The following is a 27,295-nucleotide window of genomic DNA, read 5'->3' on the forward strand; positions in this document are numbered from 1 at the left end:
TTGGTTAGAAATGTTTATTTCAAAATGACCTATAGAACCTTATCTAGGCAAGGTCTGGAACAGATGAGTAATCGCTTAGTTTATTCCTAGGCAATCAGTCTCTGTCCAAATGAAATGGTCAGACAGAAATGCTGGAGGATGACGAGACTTCGTGTCTATATCCAAGAAGCCTCTTCTGCATTCTTGAAACTTCAACTTTGAATCTAATATCAAAGCTGGGTTTGGTTATTTTTGTTTTGTTTTGTTAAAAATAATTTTACACTATGAAGAAACAGTACTGCGAATCAAGGACTCCTTTCCTGGCAGTAAGGTCCAGCAAAACCTTCCCGTAACGAAGCAAACCCACTATGCCTATCTAAGCTCAGGAAGTCTGCTGTGGCAAAGAGCTGGTCTCTCCTAGGCCTCTGCTCAGGACCCACACATCAGACACTCCTCTCTGTTCTCCAAAGAGCACACCATGGCTGCTGTGTTCCGCTCCTTCTCTTCTTCCTCCTTCAATGTCTTCTCCCTGTCCTTCAGCTTTTCCTTGTTCAGAGTGAACTGGATTGGATTAGCTGCAGGCCTTGTCCTTAAATAATACATGCCGGTCTTCAAACCCTACAAGGAAATACAGCTATTAGGAAGAATTCCAGGACAGCAGAGTCAAGATCTTTGTTCAAAACAATTCTCATGCGATCAGTTACAAAACTAATTTTTGAGACCTTTAAATATATTCCTATAAACCAACCTAAACTTTTTAAACTTGCAATTTTATCTATTCCATGTAACATTCTGAAAAATGCTTAAATAGATAGCTAAACCTTGGAATTTTTGTCCCTAAAAGAGGATTACTTCTTGGAATGTCAAATATTTTTGTTCAGTTGTATTTACTTTTATATGTATTACTTCCAGGTTTGTACAAAACAACGTTACTGCCTTGAACTGTAACCATTTTGGGGGATGAGATGGTCTCAACAGAGTATCAAAACTTCACAAAGGTCATCCTGTCCAGTAATCCCAGGAGCAGACTACAGCACAGTAATAAAAAAGAGTATTGGGAATATTATGCTAAGGTGTGTTACTGTTGTTTATGTTGCATTTGTTTAATTCTGTGAAGCTGTGACTCTCTTTTTTTAATTTATTACTTTATAAATAATACCAATCAAAATTTCTACTTCCTCCCCCTCCCACTTCTCTCCTGCTCCCCCTCCAGTCATGAAAGAGGGCAAGGTAGTTGTGACTCTTTACCTGTCTAGATCACCTGATGGTCTAATAAAGACAGTCAATAGTGAGGCAGGAGAAAGGATAGGTGGGTTGGCAGGCATAGAAGCCAGAGAAGAAGAAATTTGGGGGGGGGGGGGGGGAGGCAGTCACCCAGCTCTACACAGTACTCCACAGAGTAAGAGTAAGATTTACAGAAGTTAGAGAATGGGAAAGCCCCGAAGCAAAAGGCAGAAGGAATAATATAAATTAAGAAAAGCAGGCAAGAAACCAATCAAGCTAAGGCTAGACGTCTCCTTGTGTGATTCATTTGGGAGCTGGGTGGCAGCCCCCACAAAAGAGTCCAAAGAGCTTAACATCATCCTACTACAAGAGAGTCAATCTGTAATTCCTTAGAAAGGTTCTCACACATCAGGGTATAAGAATATAGAGCAGAAGAGGATTCCAGCACTTTGCAGTTGGCAACAGTGTAACCTGGCTCACACACTCCAGATAAAGCACCCATTCTTCTGAATTAGTGGATTAACAGTGCAAGGCTACTCTGGAAAAGGCACACAAGATGGTCTTTAACAGAGGTCAGTAAAGAAGAGGGCAGTGGAAGAAAGAGAAAGAAAGGCATAACAAAAGTAAGAGACAGGTCCAGACAACTGGAGCAAGTCATTATCCTAACAAGGAGTTCATAGGTCCAGTACTAACTGAGGAGCTATGGACAGTGGACGGTCTCTTGGGAAGAGAGTCAACACCCCAGTGGATGGTCCCCCATCCAATACAAACGGGAGTCGGTGGGTTATTTACAAACAAGAGAAAGAGGGCCAGGTGTGGTGGCGCACACTTTCAACCCAGCACTTGGGAGGCAGAGACAGGCGGATCTCCTTGAGTTCGAGGCCAGTCTGGTCTACAGAGCAAGTTCCAGGACAGGCTCAGAAAAACCCTGTCTTGAAAAGACAAAAAACAGAAAGAAAAAAAGAAAAGGAAAAAAGAGAGAACATTAAGTTGTGGGAGTTGGGTGGATCTGGGAATAGTTAAAGGTGATTATGAATGATCAAACTACACTGTATGAAATTCTTAAAGGCTAAGAATATAAAAGACAAAGCCAGGACGATGACTCAGTAGTTTAAGAATACTTCCTCCCTTCTAGAGGACCTCAGTGCTCAGCTCCCAGAACCCACTATCAGGCAGCTCACAACTGCTGAACAGAAACAAGAAAACCCAATGTGAAAGTCTGACCTGGTGTAATGATGAGTGGTTACTCAGGTTTAACACATTTGGATTTCAAGCAAAAAATACAAATAGGTAACTAGAGCAGAAACTATTCCAATCCCCCAATATCCCAAGCTGGCAAAGCCCTCTCACAGTGGCCAACCAACCTGCTTCCAGCCGTAGAAGTGCATACTCGTGAGTTTGCCATAGTTGGGCTCAGCAATGTGGATGTTTAAAGACTGGCTTTGATCGATGAAAGCACCTCTCTCAGCGGCCATCTTGAGAACAGTCTTCTGAGAGATCTCCCACACCGTCTTATAGAGCTGCTTCAGGTCATCAGGAATTTCTGGTATGCTCTGGGAAAGGAAAACCATGTGTTGTTGTAATTCCAATTAAAGAAAGCAATATAACAAACAGGCTAAAAATGCTTGCTCTGATGTTTGGTTTGGTGTCCCTGCAGTTCTGACACCGCAATGCAGTTCCTATCTTAATGGTTTTAGCAAGTTTGCCCAAACTGCTTATCCCCTGCTTAAAAAGGCAATAAAATCTTATTTAATCAACCAAATATAAATTTGATGTAGTGATTTAAAAATGAGCGGGCTTATAGACAAAGCAGTTACTGTTTTAAATGTATTTAAGAAAGAAATGGGGACAGGTGGTGGTGGTACATGCTGGGAAGCAGAGGCAGGTGGATCTCTGTGAGTTCAAGAACAGCCAGGGTTACACAGAGAAACCCTGTCTCAAGGAAAGAAAAGGAAAGGAGAAGGGAGGAAGGGAGAAGGGAGGGAAAGTAAGAGTGAAGTTAATATACAGCAGAAACACAAGTAATCAGGGCTTTCAAGACACACAAACCAAGGAAGCAGTAAGATAAACTACTTTAAAGAAGTCCAAACACTACAGATTGCACTTAGAGACCAAGTGATTTTCTTAGGCCTACGACTGACTGAATTGAAATACACACCTGGCTGGTGCTACAGTTTCTGCCATGAAAATCAGAGTTGGAGGGGGTATTGCCAAGCTGGTGTGCTTAGCCAAGGCACCCATCTACACAAATGCAATCACTTTATTGTTAAGCACTACCTGAGTACCTTTCTAGCCTGCTGGTCTCAGTCCCTCATATTTTTAAAGTTTAACTCCAATTTCAGGATTTTAAGAAATCTGTAGGACAAATACCAACTACCTGACATTCTTATTTACTTGGCAATAAATACAACCCAAGCTTCAAGATTTTAAAAGCTCCCCGATTGTGCAGAAAAATCGGGAACTAATGTTTTATTGGAGAAACACTAAAGATGTGTATAAAACTAGCATAACAATGCAGAAATGCAGACACATTAAAACAGTCTGTGTGGACTGTACTGCCTGGGAGAAGGGAGACGGCACCGCAACGTGCAGCTTAGAAAGCACACGTCATTTCAAGCCTGTACCTGGATGGAGCCATTGCATGCAATAATCTGGTTTTTCATCTCTTCGTTCCATAAGCCCCGTTCAGTAAGATCTTTCAGTAAGTGAGGATTCACAATCTGATGAAAAAACAAAAGACGTGAAGAAATGAAATAACACTGGCAGGGCCTAGAAAGGATCCCAGGCTTAGCTGGAGCTCAAAGTAAGACAGCTGAATTACTTATTACATCCCCTAATAAACTCCACTGTTTTTTGCTTTCTTGTTTTTTTTTTTTTTTTTAACAAAACCGAGAGGATCATTGCACCACACAAAGCTACCTCCCTTCTAGGTCTTGACATCTATCATTAAAGAAACAATATATTGTAGTAATCATTCTACAATTTATACACACATGTACGTACCACACACATATACATCAGATACATCAGATCATCAAAGTATTTGTCTTGGATTTTTGTAAACTCTATTTTACTAAACTAAAATTTTTTGAAGGTTTTGATTGTATGTGTACATACACACATAAAGGCCAGACGAATGAAATCCCCAAAAGCTGGAATAACAGGTGGTTGCAAGCCATCCACTGTGGATGCTGAGAACCAAGCTTGGGTCCTCTGCAAGAACAGCACATGTCCTTAGACCCTAACGACACCTGCAGGTATGCATGCACAGAATTAACAAATCTTAAGTGGCTCAGCCTGTAAGGCATGTACCACCAAACCTGACAACCTGAGTTTCTCCCTGGAACTCCTATGAAGGACAGACCCAGGAGCTGTCCTCTGTCCATGTGCAGTTTGGCCTGCCCCTCCCCCAAAAATGTTTTTAAAAGCTTAAGAAAAACTATGGCATTTGCAAAGAATAAAAGAAATAACATTGTCTAAGCCAAGAAAGTTTATATAAACTGATTCTTCTTTGGTTTTCTTACATGATCACACAGTAAAAACTTCAGCAAAATAACTAGAAATGTAATGAATGTCCCTATATAAACAAAACTTATTTCAAGACCTCTAGAAACCCATTTTTTTTTTTTAAATTAGTAGTTTTCAACCTTGCAGCACAAAGAATTACCTGGGAATTTACAAAACAACACTGATCTGACCAACAGAAATTCTCATTGGTAACCATGCATTCCCCAACCTCTTTGCTTAAGACTATGTCTCAGGCAGCTCAAACTACCCAGGAACTGGCTATTTGTCACCAAAGAAGACCTTGAACTTCTGATTCTCCACCTCCTAAGTGCTAGAATTAAAAGCATAACCACCATTCTTGACCTGAGAACTACTCTAAAATGACAAGAGTAAAAAGTGGTACGGGATTTGGGGGGGGGGGGGTTTACTTACATAGCCTAGGCTAACCTAAAGCTAGAATACCCCCTACCTCAGTTTCCCAAGTGCTAAGATTATAAACACAAACCACCATACCTGAGTAATGACATTTCTGTGAGCACCTTTAATATCCCAACTGAAGCATGAGAGGTAGCATATATGGAACATGCAGGGAGTGCTCATACCTATAACTCAGGAGACAGAGGTAGGAGGCTCACTGCCAGACTGATTTACATAGTGAGACTTCTCAAGAAACAGAAACAAAAAAGGAGGCACTTGTCTACTCTGACTCAGCCAGGCATGGTGGTGTGCACCTGCAATCCCAGCAGCTGAGAAGTGGAGAAAGGAGGAGCTGCTCGAGGTCATCCTTAGCTGCGGGGTAGCTCGAGGCCAGCTAGGGCAGCTATGCTCATACTGTAGCTCTGGTCACTGGTTGTTTAAGATGAGGAGTAAGTTTTTACTCTCAGCTTTCAGAAGAACTCCTATAAACCTGGGTGTAAAGGTCTCACCTGAAATTCTCCTGACAAGACCCTGCGCGTGTAGATGTTACTGGTGTAAGGCTCAATGGACTCATTATTCCCCAGAATCTGAGCAGTTGAAGCAGTAGGCATTGGGGCAATAAGTAAACTGTTTCTTATACCATACCTTAAAAGAAAAAGATTATTAGAGGTTAGTGCTAAAGACAACGTCTGCCAAGGCAGCTACTCTCCAACACTGCAGTAGACAGAGGCTGAGCATACCACCAGAGGCATGCAACTCACAAACTGACTTCAAACTACAGGAGGAGTACCGGTCACAGCAGGAGGCACTGTTCCACAACAGACCCAGAACCAGTGTAACTGCTAGCAAGCCTTATGAAGTCCTCACTTATCCCACTTGTTCTGGGCGCTTGGGTTACAAACAGTACTCAATGTACTATTTTGCCCAGGTAACCTGAACTCAGTCCTGAGTCCATCTGGACCCTGATGGCACAGTCATTCAATCCCACTCATCTTTACCATGTGCCTTAATGATCAGGGCCCCTTCCCACCATGCTGGGAAAGTGGTCAGGACTAGTCATGTCTCACACAACTCTCCGCTATCCTGTGTGAACGGAGAAATTATACTCAGAGGAAATCTAAATGTCCCCTACTACCAATTACTAGTTTCTAAAAAAATAATTTTTTCACTTTTTAGCACCGAGAATATTTAAAGAACACACTATTTAACATTCTTAGAAATCTTCATAGTTTAGCCTAGGATACCAACTCCCGGGCCTACAAAATGGCTCAGTGGATAAAGGCATCTGCCACCAACCCTGATTACCTGAGTTCAACATACAGAACGCACATAGTAAGAGAGAACCAACTCCTTCAGGCTGTCCTCTGACCTCTATGCATGAACCAACATACATGTATGCACACACACACACACACACACACACACATACATACACAATAAATAAACATTAAAAAATGTATAGACCAACCTCCATAGCATTTTCCTGCCCAGGTGAGCAACAAACATAAATGTCAAAACAAATACTTGTTCTTCAAGCATTAACAGTGACTCACTCCCACCATTACACATACTGTCTGCACTGCCTGTATTACCTATGTTCCTCTAATACAGACAGCCTATCCTTCCTACATTCTACCTGTTGATCCATATGGTGCGCAGCACTGAGCAAGTCCTAAGGGGGTCTGTACAATGACATTTGCAATCTCACTGTCACCTTCTAGACATAAGGCATGAAGCAGATCACCTGTTTTCTTATGTCTCTACCTCCTCACCTGTAAATCCCAGTATTATGCTCATAGACAGGAGATCGCTATGGTCATACTTGCTAGATCCCAACTATAGAATCATCTGTAATTGTTGAAAACATTTAGAAGATCTTCTTTCACTAGAAGATCTCCAAACCAACTTCAGAATCTCTCAAGTTCTAATTACATTTATATAATCAAACTGTATGTGTTTGGAAGAGGTCTAGAAAAACACATCAACAATAAATAAGGCTTATCTCTGGGGAAAGGAATAAACCAGGTTTGTTTGTTTTGTGGTGCCAGCAGCTGACAGAGTATAATGAACAGCTTTATTACTGTATTTAGGATAGGGCGTGGTGGTCTGTATGTTTGCAGTCAGTCTGAAATGTGGAGTGAATTTCTATTAAAAATACAAAAAACAAAACAAAACAAAAAAATCTCCAAACTATTTATAAGCCCAGTGAATTAAAAAAGTAAAAATAAAAAAAAAAAAAATTTTTAAAGTAGACCTATTTGGGCCAGGTAGTGGTGGCACACACCTTTAATCCCAACACTCTGGAAGCAGAGGCAGGTGGATCTCTGTGAGTTTAAGGTCAGCCTGGGCTACATAGGGACACCATGTCTTGAAAAAACTAAAAGTTATAACAAAAGAAATTAGCTAGCATAGGTGTTGAGCTCCTCAAACAACATTAACTCCTACTGAGAAGCCAACATTTTGGCGGCGTAGATTAATGCAGACAAATTGTAAGAAATATATACACAGCTTTAATGGAAAAATCAGACTCACAAAACCAAGGTTCCAGCGGAGGACAGGAAACAGGAAGGGCCGCGTGCCCAATTTATAAGTAAACGCCCAATTTATAAGTAAACGCTCGCCCGAGGCAAGCCCGCCCCAAAGGGGCTGGCTTAACCCTACACTACTGTGTGAAAAGCTTTCACTGTGCCGAGCAACTCAGGACTATTTTCTCGTATTTCCCCCTAAAGCCATTTCTGTAAGATAGGTCACAGCCCTGATTCAAAGTTATAACAGCATATATACTCCTGAAGAGCCAGAAAGACCCAGCCTCCTGGCTTTCATGCTACTTTATACATCTTTACTTACTTTGCAATCTTCTCCTTGAGAAGCTTCCAGTCCCACAGGTCAGTAGGAGTAACATCCCACATATCATACTGAAGAATCTAAGAAACAGCCCATGTTTATAATGTTACTCTAAGGCAATTTAAAACAATGACCAAAAAAATTTTTTTTAAAAAGGGTAACTATCCCCACATTAAGAAATATAAGCTCCTTGGCTGAGTGGTGGTGGCTGGTGACACACACCATTAATCCCAGCACTCAGGAGACAGAGACAGGAAGAGTGAGTTCGAGGCCAGCCTGGTCTACAAAATAAGTTCCAGGACAGTCAGGACTACAGAGAAACCCTGTCTCGAAAAAAATAAAAAGGACTATCAGCTCCAGTGAGTCTCCTGGACAAAGTTCCATGAAGCATTATTGATCAGAAGCAGCCTGGGACCTTGTCTCACCACATTCCTGCAGATCTGCAAACCAGGAAATCTTAACATTCATGAGATGGTTTGAGATACATTCCTAGCCAGGTGGTGGGGGCACGGACCTTTAATCCCAACATTCGGGAGGTAGAGACAGGCAAATCTCTGTAAGTTCGAGGCCAGCCTGATCTACAGAGCGAGTTACAGGACAGGCATCAATAACTACAGAGAAACCCTATCTTGAAAAACCAAAGGGGGGAAAAAAAGATACATTTCTTTTATAAAACATTCTCTCTCTTTTTCCTTGATCTGCATACTTGGCTAAGAATATCAAATTTCAAATAACTATACACTAGACTTCCTGAGTATCCAAATAAATGTAAAACCTGAAAAGACATACTACTGAAGACGAGGGAAGCATGGAAAACAGAATTCTAAGATGGCTCCCCAGGTTCTAGTCCCCAGGATCACAAGTCTTGAGTGTGGACAGGACCTGGGAAACATCATAAATGTCCCACTGTCTCTTGCAGAACAGTGATTGCTGGATTTAGGGTCCACCTGAACACATCTAGGCCTCAATAATCTAAAACAACCCCATCTCGAGGTCCTAAACTAAATCTGTACAAGTCATTCTGCAAACAAACGCACTCTCCCAGGCTCCATCCTCTGAGGAGGGGCCGTTATTCAGCCCATTACTGGTACTCACAGGCAAAGGGAAATCTCAACCGTATACTTACTCCTTTGCTGACTGGAGAGCCCTCATACGTTTCATAGGGTCCACATTCCTTGGCTAGGTCACAGCTGGCTTCCAAAGCGCCATAATAAATAGTTTCAAAGATTTGCTTATTCAATAACTGGGCTTCTGGACTTTCAAAGGGGTACCTCATCAGGATGAAAGCATCTGCTAGACCTTGTACCCCAATTCCAATGGGCCGATGGCGTTTATTTGATAACTGTGCCTTTGTGTGAAAAGATTTGGGGAAAAAAGAAACCATCACTGAACACAAAAGGTAACATCTACACCACTGATACACGTGACCCCCTCCTTTCCACTCTCTCACACCATTCCAAGGGCATCCGTCTAAATTAGAACTTGCAGACCAAACAACAGTCCTCCATCTTGGATTCAATAACTACCAATAAGCAGGGACATGTAGCCATACCTCTGGGATAGGGTAGTAGTTTATATCAATTATCTTATTCAAATTTCGGACAATGACTTTAGTGACTTCGGCTAGTTTCTGAAAGTCATATGTGTGTTCTGGAGTGACATACATATTTAGAGCCAGAGAAGCCAAGTTACAAACAGCAACCTGCAATATAAAGAAAGGATTCAGAATCACATACTTTTAGTTTCTTCTCTTTGTATCAGTGAGATCATTACAGCCTTCAGAACTATCAGATGTGAACACAGACAACCATCCCCGACACCAGTGCTGAGAACCAAACTCAAGGAATTTATCAGTCTTTGCTGGGTAACCTCTTTACAACTAAGCTAAACCCCCACCCCTAAAACTGGGGTCTCCTCATCACTTCTCAGTGTATTTCTGACCTACCACCATCAGCTACACAGGGAGTTGACTGGTCAGAATGCTGAAATGTTCTTAACTCTTTGATGTATGCCGTTCCCCATTCTCCGAGGTGGCTAAATTCTTATTTTTTAAAATACAGCTTAGTTTAGTTTCTGGGTTTTGTTTTGTTTTTCTTTTTCTTTTTTTCAGTGCTGGGGAACAAAATTTCCTTCAAGCACTTCAAGTGAATCCAAGGGAGGGAGTCACAGTTAGTAACTACCTCTATGATTCCCTCAGGATGCGGCAGCATCTCTGCCTACCTCATCTTTGCTGGTATACTCTACTATTTCTGTACACAGGTTGCTGCATTTGATGGTGCCCAGGTTCTGCTGGTTGCTCTTCCGATTACAGGAATCTTTGTAGAGCATGTACGGGGTGCCCGTCTCTGTCTGAGACTCAATGATGGCGTACCAAAGCTGCTGAGCTTTCACAACTTTGCGGACACGACCCTGCTTCTCATAACTGAAAAACAGATAGAATTATTCCAACATTCATAGCCTGGGAAGAATACATGAAAATATAAAGTTATGTAGATTCTCAAAGCTTTATTGAAGAGGACAAAGGGAGTAATATTCATCTTTCTTAAAAGGCTGGTTCTATTTATTTCTTTATGTGTGCCTGTGTAGGTGTGTGTGAGGGCACATGCCTATGGGCACATGGAAGCCAGAGCTGGACAAAGGGGTATTTTCAGGATGCCTGGCTTGTTATCTAGGGGCTGAGATCCAAAGCAGGGAGGGCCTTAAGACTGCATGAGCTGAGACCACCAGAAAACCAGCAGCGTTAGATTCCTTCAAATGACCCCACCAAATCAACAGCACTTATCAAAATAAAAGGGAACAAGAGCCATTATCAAAGCCATGGCACTGCTTACACTGCCTCTGCCATGCGAGCTGCTCAGTCTGACTGTTCAGTCTGACTGCCTGCTGTTCAGTCTGACTGCCTGCTGTTCAGTCTGACTGCCTGTTGTTCAGTCTGACTGCCAGCTGTTCAGTCAACCTGCTGTTCAGTCTGACTGCCTGCTGTTTTTCTCAAACTGTAGCAAAGCTGTCATTCAGCTTCAAAGAAATAAAAAACCAAAATTCACTACTGTGCTAATTTTAATAAATTGTCAACATGTGTGTCCTAGTTACTTGTATATTTTATATTATCAAAAGTACTATACTGGGCCAGGGAGATGCTCAGTAAGGAAGGGCACTTGCTGACAAATCTGAGCCCGAGTTTGACCCTGGGGACCATCCAGTGGAAGGAGAGAAGCAAATGTACTCTGACCTCCACATATGCACTGCAGCATACTTGGGGCCCCAATCCCAAAATAATTACATAAATGTAATTTTTTAAAAAGTACTATGCTCTAAAATAACTCAGCTAGTCTTTAATCTCAGTTTTTATAAGGATCAATTAAAAAAATTACCAAGCACCCAAATTTTTTTTTTTTTTTTTTTTTTTTTTTTTTTTTTTTTTTTTTTTTTTTTTTTTTTTTTTTTTTTTTTNTTTTTTTTTTTTTTTTTTTTTTTTTTTTTTTTTTTTGGTTTTTCGAGACAGGGTTTCTCTGTGGTTTTGGAGCCTGTCCTGGAACTAGCTCTTGTAGACCAGGCTGGTCTGAACTCACAGAGATCCGCCTGCCTCTGCCTCCCGAGTGCTGGGATTAAAGGCGTGTGCCACCACTGCCCAGCTCAAGCACCCAAATTTTAAGAAGATAATAATTTTGGTGAAAAAGTCAAGAAACATCAAACAAAACCCAAATTAATAATTACACTCTCTTCTAGACTCTTTCAAAGATTTCTAGAAATGAACTAATGATTAAATATTTTTCTCTTTATCCAAAGGCAGGGCTCAAACTTGGTGCTTCACAACAGGGTAGGCAAATGCTCTTAAGAGTCTCAGTGTTAGCCCACCATAAACACATTTTGATATTTGGATACCCTGAGAAAGAGAAACCATGGCTCAATTATAACATTAATATTTTTCTCATACCTTTCATATAACTTCTCAAACTCCTCTCCCCAAACCTCATCCAGACCAGGACACTCATTTGGACACATCAATGACCAGTCCTACAGAGAAGTAATACCAGCTATGAGAAATGTCATACAACCAGCCCAGCCCATTACAAACACTCCAAGAAGCGGGCTTTCATGGAAATTGGGTATAAAAGTAATAATTTGGGGGCCCAAAACTGCGCACAGGTGCCAGCCCTCTCACCTGGTTAGTCTCCACTCGCTTCATGAAGAGATCCGGAATCCAAAGTGCAAAGAAGAGATCCCGGGCTCGCTGCTCTTCCTTCCCTGTGTTCTTCTTCAAGTCAAGGAACTCAAAGATGTCTAAGTGCCAAGGCTCCAGGTAAATAGCAAATGCCCCAGGACGCTAAAGGTAAGAAAGTTAGCATTCTTATCTGAACCAAAATAAAACAAAGAAGCTTCAGATTTTGCAAAGAACTTTTATGTCTCCTTTCATCTTTATTATGATCAGTGAAATTAAGTAAAAGTACCCTCAAAAGTAAATATTAATATTTTTCTTAAAATTTTAGGAGTAGAACTGAACTGACACAGAGAAAGCTTAGGGGCTGGAAAGATGGCTGGCTCATTTGTTGCTTTCAGAGGACCAGAGTTCAGTTCCCAGCACCCACATTAGGTAGCTCACAAGTGCCCATTCCATTTCCAGGAGATCTGACACCCTCTTATGGCTGTCACAGGCATCTGCATGCGGGCCTGGACACACACAGCTAAAAGAGAACATCTGGAACAAGAGTGATTTGTTCCAAGTGGCTGTGAAGCGCAGGCAGAGCAGAGCACTTCACACCAGTGAAGCACAGGCTCTCCTCACTGCGCGCAGAGCACTTCACACCAGTGAAGCACAGGCTCTCCTCACTGCGCGCAGAGCACTTCACACCAGTGAAGCACAGGCTCTCCTCACACCAGTGAAGCACAGGCTCTCCTCACACCAGTGAAGCACAGGCTCTCCTCACACCAGTGAAGCACAGGCTCTCCTCACTGCGCGCAGAGCACTTCACACCATGACCAGTACATGAAGGCCACGACAAGTTGCTTTAACTTTAGCAATATAACAAGTGCTCTTAGCTAAGGAGAAAGACCAAGCAGCTGGGTGACACATACTTGTAACCTCAGCACTTGGGAGAGAAATGAAAGAGAATCAGAAACTAAGGGCCAGCCAGGGCTACACGAGAACACCTCAAACAAACAAACAAAAAATGGTGATCTACCTTATGAAAGTTGTCAAAGTTCATTAGATAAAAAGATAAATAACAGCCAGGGATGAAGTATGTGTGGGTGAGACTATTAGCAATGACTGAATGCAAAAGTACATTAGCAAACGTTCTGGGGTACTCAAAGTGCCCTGTATCTTAACTGTGTATGGCAGTTATTCTACATGTACTTTCATTAAAACCCATTCAACTACACATTAAGCAAGCAACTATGTCTCTTTAATTTTATTAAGTAAAAAAAAAAAAAAAATCACACAATATTCAAGACCAGCCTAGACTGCACAGCAAGTCTGAGTGAGGTCAGCTTAAGGTTACAAAATAAGATTCTGCCTTTTAAAAAGAAGGCATGGTATTTAGAAAATTGGGGGGGAGGGCGCACTGGAGAGATTCGAGCTCAGTTCCCCACACACACACTGGTTGGTTCACAACCACCTAGAGCTCAATCCAATGCCCTCTTCTGGACTCCATGAGTACCCACTTGTACATGCTCACAGAGATATACACATGCTAATCACATAAGAAGAATAAATCTTTAAAAACAAAGTAAAACAATATATGACTAAACCAACTTTCACAGCTAAAGACTTCCAGCATTTGCCAGTAACAAAGCATACCTTGTTTCCGCCTTGATCCACATATCGAGCTGTGTTATTATATACTCTCAGCATCGGTACAAGGCCATTCGAATTGCCATTAGTCTGAAAGAAAGGTCAAGAATAAAGGCATCTGGATGAGACAAAGGGCTCTACAAGGAAAAAAACCCCAAACAGTCAAAGTAAAAAGCAGTTCCGGATCTTCGGTTCAAGCAGCGACTGATTTCTAAGCAGCCACCTATGAGGTTTACCTGCTCTCCATCCACACCTGAGCAATGAAAACATAATGCCTAACAGAAGAATCAATACAATATCACTAAGTTATATGTTCAGCTGCTTTAACACAACCCTAATATAGAATGAGATAGAGTAAGTCAAAAAATTCCAAAACCAAAGTAATGAAATTTAAGTGCTGAAATTTAAGTCATTAGATAAAAATATACTTTGAGTACCTTAAAGGAAAACACATAAAGAAAACACATACAATGATAGCACTTTCAAATTCAAACAACTTGGCATACACCTTTAATCCCAGCACTCCGAAGGCAGTGGCAGGTGGATCTCTGTGAGTTCAAGGACAACCTGATCTACAGAGTGAGCTCCAGGACAAGCTCCAAAGCTACAGAGAAACCCTGTCTCCAAAAACCAAAGCCACATAAATGACGGCTGCAATTACTGTTGCTTAAAATAATAATAATAATAATTCTAAAATCTGAGCTAAAAAAAAATATTCTAGAGAGCCAGGAGGTGGAGGTGTGTGTCTTTAATCCCAGCAGGCGGCTCTCTGCGAGTTCAAGGCCAGCCTGGTCTACAAGAGCTAGTTCCAGGACAGGCACCAAAGCTACAGAGAAACCCTAAGGGGGGGGGGGGGGCGGTCCTAGAGACTAAAGACTATCTCACATAACCTAACCCTCCAGTGACAAACCAAGAAGTAAAATGACTCTGCCACTCACAACTAGGTGTTAATTAACAGAAACCCATGCCTACCCAACACTAGCATTATCATGCCCATGACTGGCTTTAGGTCATACAACTAAAAACTTACCCCAGCAATGTAGCTGCCAGTAGCCCGAATACAACTCACAGCAACACCAATTCCCCCAGCAGACTTAGAAATCAAGGCACACTGCTTCAGAGTATCATAAATCCCTTCAATGCTGTCATCTTTCATACTCAAAAGGAAACAGCTGTCAGGAGGAAAAGGACAACTCAAACAAGGCCATCAGTGAGTCACGAAAGTGGCTACACAATCTGGACAATCAAACCAAATGAGCTGAAACCTATAAAGCTCCGAAATGTTTACACAAGAATATAAAACACCAATATATTCTATTATTTTAAACTAATCTTGCTACCTAACTTAGACATTAAGCCCAGAAGAAAGTTTTATAGGTAAACCTAAAATATCAGTCTGATTTTTACCAGACTACTTATGTGCCAGAATTAATTTTCTCAAACAAATTCTTACACATAAACTAGACTTTTCTAATTGTTAATAAACCACCAGGAAAAAAATGAAGGTTTTTTGTTATTGTTGTTTTTGAGACATGGTCTCTCTACATAGTCCTGGCTGTCCTAAAACTCATTATGTAGATCAGGCTGGCCTCAAACTCAGAGCTCTGCCTGCCCCTGCCCCCAGAGTACTAAGATTAAAGGTGTGCACTACCATGCCTGGCCCTACAACTGAAGTATTTTTGAATACCTAATGATCAGTCAATTATTTAACATGTACATTAAAAACATAGTCTTTCTTTAGAGATGGCTCCTCTACCTGAACTCTGGATCCATCTCATCACACTTCCTTCACCATCCTGAGTGTTAAAATGCTCAAATAGATTCTAGTCACTGACTTTCTATAAAACACTCAGGTATTCAGAAAGATTATACACATGCATCTGCAAGGCACCTACCTCAAGAAATAAGATGCCACAGAGAACCCAATTTCAATTCCTGTAATTAGTTATCCTTCTGAAGTTATCCCTTAACTCAGTGTTATAGCAATTCATTCCTACAAAACATGTAGGTTTATTTTCCTGTCTGTAAAGCAATCCGTTGTTTGAGTATCCCATACGTTCACTTGTTCATGGGCACTGAACAAGTTCAACTTATTTGCTCTTCTAAAAAGTGTTATATTCTTTCCTTCCTCCATTTATTTATTTGCCTACTTTCTTAAAAGGGTACTGCTACACAGCCCAGGCTGACACTGAATTCTCCATCCTTCTACCTCAGTACTACCATTGTTGCTAAAAAAATTCTCAAACAATTGAGTGCTAGGACTCAAACTCAAGACCTTACACATGCTAGCAAGCACTCTACTACTGAGCTACAGCCCCAACCCTTGATGTTTGGAGGCAGGGTCTCCCTGTACAGCTCAGGATGGCTGTCAATTTGCTATGTAGAGCAGACTGACCCCAAATGACAATTCTGTGTTTACCCTGAGATCACAAGCACACCCATCATGCCTGACTCTTAACAGCAAATCTTAAATTTTCCAAATGCTACAGCTCAGAATAAAAACTAATTTGTTTACACTGAATTATATTAAAGTCTTTTGCTGAAATCTCTAATTTTAATAATTTGTCCATAGGTACTTTTGAATTCTTCATGTAAAAATCCTATCTGTATCTTATTCTTCCATTTTCAATTATTTCTTTTTCTTATCTTACAATGCTGGCTCAGGCCTCCACTACCACACTAAAAACAGTGATAGATACAAGGGTTTTGTTTTACTTTTAGATTTATTTTATTTTATGTGTATGAATAAGTATTTTGCTTGTATGTGTATGTGTACCACACGCATGCCTGGTCAGAAGGTGTCAGATCCTGTGGAACTGAGTTATAGACAGTTACAAGCCACCATTTGGGTGCTGGAGATCAAAAGCAGGTCTACAACTAGAGCCACAAGTGCTATTAATCTCTGAGCCATCTCTTCAAGCCCAGATCTAAATTCTTAATGGGTATCTTTTACCAAATTAAAGTTATTTTCGACAGCAATTTTGCTAATGAATTTTATTCTAAAACAACAATGAAGTACATAAATGTTAGTGCAATGAAGTGTGTATACAGACACTGGCATATTCTTCATCCCTAAGACACAGAGGGTATTTTTCTCTTTCTTACTTCAGACACTTTAACTGTGATCCCTTCCACCGTCAAGGGCATCACCAGTAATCCTGTTATTCTGCCCATCAACTCAGGAACTGTCCTTAACCCAGATTCAGAACAGCACAAATCCCATCAATTTAATTCCCATGTATCTTAGGAATGTGCCTTTCCCAACCTCTACTTTCACCTCATTAATCCTTTCACAATTTTTAAAATGAATTACTGCAGGAATTTCTTTTTTTTTTTTTTTTTTTTTTTTTTAAGTTTTTCGAGACAGGGTTTCTCTGTAGCTTTGGAGCCTGTCCTGGTACTAGCTCTTCTAGACCAGGCTGGCCTAGAACTCCCAGAGATCCGCCTGCCTCTGCCTCCCGCATGCTGGGATTAAAGGCGTGCGCCACCACTGCCCGGCGTGCAGGAATTTCTTAACTAGCTCCAGATACTTACTAATCATTTTAACAGTGCTGAAAAACTCTTAACCCAAAGGTCTTGTGCATGCTAAGCACATGATCTACCACTAAACTATGGCCTATTTTTTACTTAAAAACTACTTTCTTGGAATACAAATGACATACAATTCCCTATCAAAAACATTCTGTTCAATGGCACCTAAAACACTCAGGTGCAGAGCCACCACCCCAGTCTATGCCGTTCTCACTTGTCCTCCTCCAACTTATTTACCCTAAGTCAGAGATTGTTCCAAATGCAAATTATTTCATTCATCAGAGTAGGCAATAATTGAAGTTTTTGTTCATTTTTAATGTAATGAACCACCTGGCTTTTTCTTATTTCCCTAGTCAAACCATTTATAAAAGCAATTTAAGGGCCATAGAGATGGCTTGGTGGTTAAGAACACTGGCTGCTCATTCAGATGACCCGGGTTCAATCCCTAGCACCCACATGACAGCTCAGAACTATCTAACTCCAGTTCCGGGGATCAATGCCCTTTCTGATCACAGGCAACAGGCACACACATGGTGCACATACATACAGACAGACAAAAACAGTATCATAAAAAAAAAAAACCTTTAAAAAACAACAGCAGTGAAACATAGCTTTAGATGATACGTGCCTGGACAGCTGTGGACGGTTGGTCCCAGCATTGAAGAGAGTAGGAGAGGCATGAGTAAACCACTTCTCAGAAAGCAGGTTGTAGGTTTCAATTGCAGCGTCGATATCCTCTTTGTGAATCCCCACAGACACCCTCATCAACATATGCTGTGGTCTTTCAGCCACTGAAAGAAGGTAGGAGTTTTCAGATAACGGGACATGTCAGAATAACTAGGCTCAAACATACCCAAGCAAAAAACTTAACAAACAAGCAACACAATTCATAATAAACCAAAGTTTAAATGTCATTTAGAGATATTTTGTTGCCCTTACCATGTGAGAATCCCCAGAACCACGAGCTAAAAAAGTTTCTATTCTTTACAATAAGACAACAAAAAGGTTATTTGGAAGGCTGCAAAGTGGCTCAGGAGGTAAAAGCACTGTTGCTAAGGCTAAGAATTGGGTCCCACACTGTAAAAGGGAAGAACCAATTCTTCTCAGTTGGCCTCCAACTTCCACATGTACATTATGGCACAAGTACATATCTCTCCCTTCCCATACCTATGCACACAAATAAATAAATGTAATAATTTTTTAAATGTTTTGTTTGCATATGAATGACTATGTACCATGTGCACGCCTGGTGCCCAGAGACCAGAAGAGGGCACTGAATCCCCTAGAGCTGCCGTTACAGACAGTTGTGAGCACCCAGGCTCTTAACTGCTGAGTCATTTCTACAGTCCCAAAAGCAATAAATGTTTTAAAATGCTATTTTAATTCTAAATAGAAATGTTAAGGCTAATAATGCAAAGCCCTACATTCAATGTAATAAACAGAAAAGCTAACATACATTTTCATTTCTTACCTTTTCCATTGATCTTCAGTAAATAGGATCGCTCCAGTGTCTAGAAGAGCAGTCAACAAATAATTCTCAAGTTTTAAAATACACAGCAGATATACAATTTATAGTAAGGTGATCTGATAAAAATCTCTCAAACTTATCATTTTAAATAAAAAGAACAATATTTACCATTTCTACCTGCAGTCTAGAACATTATCATTTAGCTGTTCTGCTGCAGCAAAAACTATATGCAAACTTCTGGGTAAGGCCTGCTTGCATACAACAATGCTATAGGCTCAGCAACAGCAGCAGCAGAGACATCCTAACATCTGTGCAGTGCTTTTAAGAGACTAGACACTGATCCAAGCAACATGATCAGTCTCCAGAAGAGACATGTTGACTCTTACACTATCCTCATTCTAAGGGGCTGATCACACAGCTTATGAACAAGAACCAGGAGAGCTGAGCCCAGCTGGTCTGAAATAAACAGCCCTGTCCTTAGTCACTACGTTAGTAAGCACAAACCCTTCTCAAAGTAGGGAGTCAATAGGTATTGCAAAAAATAGTAGAATATGAAGTAATTGTGACAGATTATCCAAGTAATTTTTAAAAATAACCCAGAAGTAATATTTGGAAAGTCTGAAAGCTATTAATGAATAAGCTGTCTTTGCTTAAAGTTTCACCACTACCATAATCCTACCATAAGCAGGTGCATTCATGTTGATTTCATCAAACATGAACAAAACCTTATACTTCCAGGTTCAAGGAGGAATCCTCACGTATTTGAGACCCATTATTTACTTACCTTAAAGCCAAAGTAGTTATAAGAGAAATCTCGGTCATAGATAATGGCAGAATTCAGGCGCTGAAGGAAATCAAAAAGAATCCATAATTAAAATAATAAGACTTACTTTCATAACTTCTAATGTTTTTAGCTGACTCCAGAACTAAAACTAATATAGGATACCAAAGAGATAGCACCATGTCTACTCTCACAGACACAAATCTCACACACTGAGAGGCAGAGGGGCGGGAAGCATACGAACTGAACCCCAGTAGACTTTTTAAGACAAGCACACAGGAGTGTGCTAGAGGCTAAGTAGACCTATGGAACAGTCCTGACTCTTCCTCCTAGGGTCATAAGAACGCACCATTTCCAGTTGCAAATATTTGTTTTGACAATGAACCCACTTTAAACTGAACAAAATAATATGTATTACAAACAAATGCACAGTAGTTTATAGGCTTTGAAAATTCATGGTTCTTCAACAGATCGAAAACAAATTACTATTGTGGCAGTAAGATTTTATAAAATTGGTCACTGTTAAAGAAGTTCGGTAGGTTATTAAGCCACTTAAAGACAATAAAAGTAATTAGATGTGTTCACATCAGCCATACTATCTGAAATCCTCTTCCTTCTTCTGTCAAACTTTAAAGGGTGATTTTGTAATCCAAACCAGGCATGGGCTAGACTGATCAGTGAAGAACTGGGGTACGAGACTATGAGTATTTGTTTATCTTCTAATATTTACTTTTAGGCTTAGGTTTTGCTACTGTTACCTGTTTTTAACTTATTTTCAAAACTATGCAATGGGCCAGGTTTGGGGGCTCAGGCCTGTAAAAACACTCAGAAGGCAGAAGCACAGAGGACGGCTGCAGGTTCCAGGTCCACCAGGGCTACAAATTCAGATCGTGAAGAGAGGCTAGAGAGGACTCTATGGTTAGGAGGAGCAGGGTCCACTTCTCTGCACCCACATGGTAGTGCAGAACTATGTGTAACTGTAGTTGTCATAGGGATCTGAGAGCCTCTCCTGACATCTGTGGGCATCAGGCATGCACATGGTGCACATAAACACACGCAAGTAAAACAGTTATATACATAAAAATAAAATAAAAAAAATAAACTTAAAGAAAAAGGGGGCGGGGAAAAAAAGACTTATAAATAACATACAAATGGCTGCTTTAAGTCTCCTTAATAGCTTGCACATACTTAGAGAACTAGAAAACTAATTTCCCTGTTACCTAACGTTAAAACTGATTTCTACCAAAACACTTACATGGCTATCATACCAGGATATTTACATATTGCAGTGAAGATGGAAAATAAACTTTCATCCACAGAGGGATTCTCATGGGCACAATCAAAATAATTTACAAAATGGAATGCTATGCAACTGATGACAGGATGAGGTAAATTCATAAGCGCTGACAGTTATGAGCTATAATTCTAAGGGAAAATAGCAACAGCGACAACAGTAAGCCCAATACAGTACACACACAGTAAAATGTCTTAAAATGCTTAAATGAAGTTGCTTTTACTAAAGAAAACCAGGATCTAGAGCAGGATTGGTTTTTATATACACCCTTTGTAGTGTTCAAATGTTCTTGATGAACGCATTTTGTTTTGCTTTGTTTCTGTTTAAGACAGGGTTTCTCTGTGTAGCCTTGGCCGTCCTAGAACTCGCTCTAGAGAATAGGCTAGACTTTAACTAAGAGATTCACCTGCCTCGGCCTGAACGCTGGGATTAAAGGTGAGCACGATCACTGTCCGGCCTTTAATGCATTATTAAATTAATTAATTAATTCCCACCAGAAAAAAAATGTTGTACATACATCCTTATTGGCCATAACAATATCCAGGGTTGAACTGGCCACCATGGGAGAATGTTTGCCGTTGTGTGGATTTATGTAATTGTAGAGATCCTCCATCACATCTAAGGAAAGACAAAATAAACAAGGAAAGTCAAACCGCTAAATGGCTGTCTTAAAATAATGACTCTCGATTCTTATTTTTCAATACCAACCTACTTTAGTGCCTAGCAGAGAAAATACTCAACAAATATACCTCTGTTGAGTACCTATAGCATAACACATTACATATAAAAGTAACAGTCTTTAAAAGATAATGAATATAAGCCCTATAGCTTAACAGCAACTCCTAAATGGCTCTCACACACAGCTAAAAACAGGGTGCAGAAGGAAATTACCATCACTTTGTGACACTTTTTTTTTTTTTAAATTTTTTTCAGAACAAAAACTTAGGTCAGCAAGATTGCTCAGCAGGTAAAGGGATTTGCCACCAGACCCGATGACCTGAGTTCTATCCCAGGGACCGACTCCCACAAGTTGTCCCTGGACCTTCACATGCATGCTGTGGTACACATTTGCCCACACACGTGCACAAACACACAAAATAAGCAAACATAATTAAAAATTAATTTTAATAAATTAAAAAGAACAGAAACTCAAGCCAAAATGATGACATATGCCTATAAACCCAGCACTTGGGGGATAGAGACAAGAGAATCAGGAGTTCAAGGCTGGCATGGATTACAAACTGAGTGTGCAGGCACCCTAGGCTAAGAGAGACCCTGTCTCAACATATATCACACACACAATAATTTCACATACACACACATTTCACACAGCAGGTCAGCTACATGGAGAAGTAGGAAGTTCTAGTTCCTGATTTTTAAAATAAGATGCAATCTTTGGAACTTATGTAATATTATCCTTATAATTTTATGACAATATTAAACTCTTTCTACCGCTGTTACTCCAGACATACCACTGAACACTTTCTTTGTTTCTTTGTGCAAGTTAGAGACAGCAATCCTTGCTGCTAAGATGGCATAGTCAGGGTGCTTTGTAGTCAAGGTTGCAGCTGTCTCAGCAGCCAGAGTATCCAGTTCCACTGTGGTGACTCCGCTGTACAGGCCTTGGATTACTTTCATGGTGATCTGAGCCTACAAAAATAAAACCAACAGTTATTTGAGCTTTCCCCCAAAAAACAAGAGCCTCCTTAAAAGAGCAGTTAAGACAACCAGTCTTAACATAATCTCCTCATCCTTATCCCAGTGTAAGAATCCATAAACCAACAAAACTACCAAAAATGTATCCTATACATATACAAATGAATTAGTGTCACTTTTTAAAAAAAATGCCAGCGGATGGCAGAAGAGGTGTGGGACAGATACTCTGGGGCCGAAGTCACAATTGAGTTGTCATGTGGGTGCTGGGAATTGAACTCAGGTCCTATGGAAGAGCAGCCATCGCTCCAACCCCCACCCCACACACTTCCATTTTTGAGACAGGGACTCTCATTGATCCTGGAGTAGCGCACCAGCCAGTGAACTTCAGGGAGACCCATATCTTCCTTCCCACAGGCATGCGCCATCATATCTGACTTCTCCATGCATGCTGGGGATCCAAACTCAGGTCCTTATGCTTACAAAGCAAGCACTACCAACGGAGCCATCTCCCCGTCGCCTATACCATACACTGTTGGCATACAGACATGTGCATGCACACATGGGGGTAAGCTCACTTACCCACGCAGGTGCATGTGGAGGCTAGAGTCGACTTGAGATCCACCTGCCCCTGCCTCCCGAGTTGAAAAAGTTTTTAGTTCAGTAAAGACCATTTAAATTTTAAAGATAAATAATACCAAAAGCATACTTTAGACTACATGAATAGCTTTGTATTTTGTTTTTTTGTTCTTGTTTTCAGACATGTTCTTACTACCCTTGGCTAGCCTAAAACTAGAATAGTTTTTATAAGTATGTTTTAATTGAAGCTGATTATAATTTTCTCCGATGGTAGTAAGTATAAATTTACAAAAAGAAAAAAAGAAAAACAGAACAGAAGCCTCACAAGCACACAGCACACATAGTCAAAGGAGCCAGCATGGAAAGTCTATGGATAGAGGCCTCGCTGTAACAACTGCCTCCTACTTACAGATAGCATCTCCGAGTCTGGAGCTTGCCATTGTATGTGCGCCCAGGATCTGACCCTTTCTGCATGTGCCACAGCTCTGATTACACACACTGTTGTACCTGGCTTTTCCACACAGGTATAGAGATCCAAATTCAGGGACTCATGCTTATAGAGCCCACCAAACATTTTAAAGAAAAATAAATTTAAGTTGTGTTTACTTATTTACTAACTGTTTTAGAAACAGGTTAACTAGGAAAGCTGGCCAAAGCATGTGTCCTTCAGAAGTGATGTGAGAGAAGGTAGGCGGTTACTGTGATTGCATTTATAACACAGCTAAGCCAAAGCACTCGGGAGACAGAGGCAGGCGGATCTCTGTGAGCTCGAGGCCAGCCTGGTCTACAAGAGCTAGTTCCAGGACAGCTCCAAGGCTACAGAGAAACTCTGTCTTGAAAAACCAAAACCAAAAAACAAACAAAACAACAAAAAACACAGTTAAGCCTGTTTGCTCCTGATTGCTTTCTTGACTCAACAGATAAGCAGGACAGCAAAGAAGTCCACATAGCTTCTGGAAGTAATCAGAACTCGGAATAGCATGTCATCTATGTGTAGAATATAACAGCATCCACCAGACTTTTTCAACAGGATTCACCCTGGGAAGCTAGTCCATCTCTGCATGTGGACGTATGTTTTTAGATGAGGCGATAAGACTAAGATTCAAGAAACTCTACCTGGTTCTCATTACACTACCATTCAATCAGCCCCCTCCGCTCTCTTATCTACAAAACAAAGAAGATGACATAGGACGAGATCTCAGATTCATCCCAATATTAACATTTGACTGTTTTAATTACTATCTAGAAGTTCAAAATGTGTAGATTTATAAAATTTTAAAGTGTAAAATTATTTTCTCACTTTGGCTACTAATTAAACATTTACCAAGTACTTAACCACATAAATGTCACATTGTGGCTCTCACAAGAATAAGATATATTTATGAGGGCTGGAGGATTGGCTCAGCAGTTAAGAGTGCATACTGATGGCACACACCTTTAATCTCAGCACGTGGGGGCAGAGGCAGGTAAATCTCTATGAATTCAAAGCCAGCGTGACCTACAAAGAGAGTTCCAGGAAGGCCAGAGCTATGCAGAGAAATCTCATCTTGAAAAACCAGAAAAAAGAAAAGAAAGGGGCTGGAGAGCAAGTGCCTGCTCTTCCAAAGGTCCTGAGTTCAATTCCCAGCAACCACATGGCAGCTCACAACCAACTGTAATGAGATCTGGTGCCCTCTTCTGGCCTGCAGGCAAACATACAGACAGAATACTGTATACATAATAAATCAATCAATCAATCTATAAAGAAAGAAAGGAAGGAGGGAAAGAAAGAACGCTGCTCTTCCAGAGGACCCAAAGTAGGTTCCCAACACCCACACTACAGCCTATATACTCTAGCTCCACAGGATCTGGTGACCTCTTCCGGTCCCTTTGGGCACTCAACTGCAAGACTGGACCCATCAGTACTGCACGAGTGGATGACCCACCTTCCCTTCACTGTCCAGCTAACGGCTGCTGGAGGGGTCAAATTCCTCAGCAATGCAATCACTGGTAAGTCGCCCTTGCTCAACCAGGTAAATTAAGCCCAGGGTCCTTCTCATACAAGTAGCCCTAATTAATTTTAACGAGTGGGGACAGACGGGAACACAGACAGACACAAACACAAACACACAAAGCACTAAAAGGACTTATGAAGAAGTTTAGTGGGAAGGAGATAAGAGGACACTGGGCAAAAGATAATAAAAACATATTTCCTATATGTGCGTATAAAATTGTTAAGAGCATCTTAAAAGTTAAGAATAAGATACATCCACTCTTAATACTAGATGATGGAGATACATAACCAATTTTCATACTGTGAGGCTAGAGTGGAGAGGAACACAGGCACCAGGACAGGAGAAATGAGGTGCCTACACAGGGTAAGATTAACGGCTCCCTCTGTCCACATTCAGAATTCTCTGAAAAGTGAAAGCTCAAAGGACACATCAGAGTTAAAAAAAAGTTTCAGGGTAGGAACCAAAAGCTACGGAGAAACCCTGTCTCGAAAAATTAAAAAAAAAAAAAAGTTTCAGGCAACAAATTCACATTTAACACTTAAGTATAGTTAGTGAAGGTCTACAGATAAGAGACACAAAAAGTCACAAGAGGGGAAGAATCTACGATATAAATATACACACTATATTTACTTACAGGATCAACAAAGTCCATATTGAGTCCATAACAGAGTTTCTGGATTCGTGATGTAATTTTGTCAAACATAACTCGCTCTTGGCGGCCATCTGAAGAATCAAACCACAGTTTGCACTAGCAGTTATTAAGATGGGAATATGAAAGAATCGAGTGTAATCAGCTTTTGAAACTGACCAAAAAGAAATGTTAAGAGATCGTCTTTGGGGTCTGCAGAGACGGCTTGGTGGCTAACCTTGTCAATTTAATTGGATTAAAAGTCACCCACCTCAGCATTTAGGAGGCAGAAGCAAGCAGATCTTTGTGAATCCAGGGCCAGCCTGGTCCACATAGCCAAAAGTGGTCAGCCACCACTAACTATATAGTGAAACCCTATCTCGAGAAACAAATAAACGACACACAAAAAAAACCTCCAAAAAAAATTCAGGGGTGGAGGGATACCATACTCCCACCTCCCAAAAGACTAGAAAAATGACTGTGTCCAACGTCTTTTCTAATTTCCAGGTCATCAACTTCGTGGTGTTTGTTTTTGTTTTAGAAATTAAAAAAAAAAAAGACTGACAAAAGTGTTATCAGCTATATAAGTTTCAACTCTAGCCTCATCAATTACTGGCGGGGTGGGGGAGTGCTTTTCGTCAGTCTCTGAAACGTCTTCTGTAAAATGGAGCCAAAAGCAGCTGCGGATGGCGGCTAGGAACAGCAGTGCTCGGGGACGAGCCCACACGGGAGTAACTGTGGAGGGCGCGCCACCACAAAGGCCAAGCGAACCCGGGTACTCAGGGGCCCAGCGCGCTGACAGGGCGGGAAGCCGCGACGGGAAGCGCGGGAAGCGCGGGGCGCCGCGGGGCGGGCGTGAGTGACCGAAGTGCTGCAGCCGGGCGGCCGCTCTCCCTCCTCACCTCGCTTGATCACATGCATGGCGCTGCCGGCTCGGGTGCCGAGGGTTTCGAGACCGATCTGCAGCTCCGGGGCGCTGATGGGCAGAGCGGCGGCCGAAAGCGAGCGCTGACTCCCAAGGAACGCTCGGCGAACGGACTGAGACTGCGCGACAGACAGCACTTTCCTCACCGCCAGGGAGGAACGAAAATACGAACTCCTTCCCGCTCCCGCCACCCGTGACGTACAACGCAGCGCCGCGCGACGGAATTCGAATGACGTTCTTGACGCTTCCAACTCCCGGAGCCGAACGCAGAAAACGAGTAGCGGAAAGTCAGCGTGCCCTTCCCGTGGTCGCCATATTGAGTATGGGCAAAGCCCCGGAGTCTGCGCCTTTCTCCCGCTTTGGGTAAAAGCAAACTGGCGGGAAGACTGTTCTGCCGCCATATTGGGTGTGGGCAAAGGGAGTCTCCGCCCACAAGTATTTTTAAATTTCATAACAAAAAAGTAACTACCCAGAACACTTTTTTTTTTCCTGTTTTACATTCTGGCAACCCCAAGATTTCCATCCGGTAAAGCCTACGCCCTGCAGACCAGAGGCAACTAGGAGGCAACTGAATTGAAGAACCAGGCTAGACCAGGGGTATTTAGATTTTAGCCTTACAGAAATAGGTTCGGCAAAATTTTTAAGCAGGGAGATCCATTCGCCTTTTTTTCTTTTCTTTC

General features: G+C 41.3%; 1 protein-coding gene across 1 annotated transcript; it reads right to left on the reverse strand.

The window, feature by feature from the left end:
* Rrm1 (ribonucleotide reductase catalytic subunit M1) lies at window positions 1-26,939 on the reverse strand. Its single transcript, XM_050122622.1, has 19 exons — window positions 26,593-26,939; window positions 25,697-25,785; window positions 22,309-22,486; window positions 21,354-21,454; window positions 19,546-19,605; window positions 18,765-18,804; window positions 17,922-18,084; window positions 14,793-14,934; window positions 13,769-13,852; window positions 12,134-12,295; window positions 11,906-11,985; window positions 10,192-10,393; window positions 9,524-9,673; window positions 9,098-9,319; window positions 7,975-8,051; window positions 5,637-5,772; window positions 3,828-3,923; window positions 2,568-2,756; window positions 1-597 (listed from the first exon to the last, which is right to left on the reverse strand). The coding sequence occupies exons 1-19, from the start codon at window positions 26,609-26,611 to the stop codon at window positions 409-411; spliced, it is 2,379 nt and encodes a 792-aa protein (XP_049978579.1). The 5' UTR covers window positions 26,612-26,939; the 3' UTR covers window positions 1-408.
* Window positions 26,940-27,295: the final 356 nt, after the last annotated feature.

This window comes from Alexandromys fortis, unplaced genomic scaffold (assembly GCF_014885135.2).
Source record: "Alexandromys fortis isolate MF-2015 unplaced genomic scaffold, M_Fortis_MF-2015_v1.1 scaffold_209, whole genome shotgun sequence".
In the NCBI taxonomy this organism is placed as follows: Eukaryota; Metazoa; Chordata; class Mammalia; order Rodentia; family Cricetidae; genus Alexandromys; species Alexandromys fortis.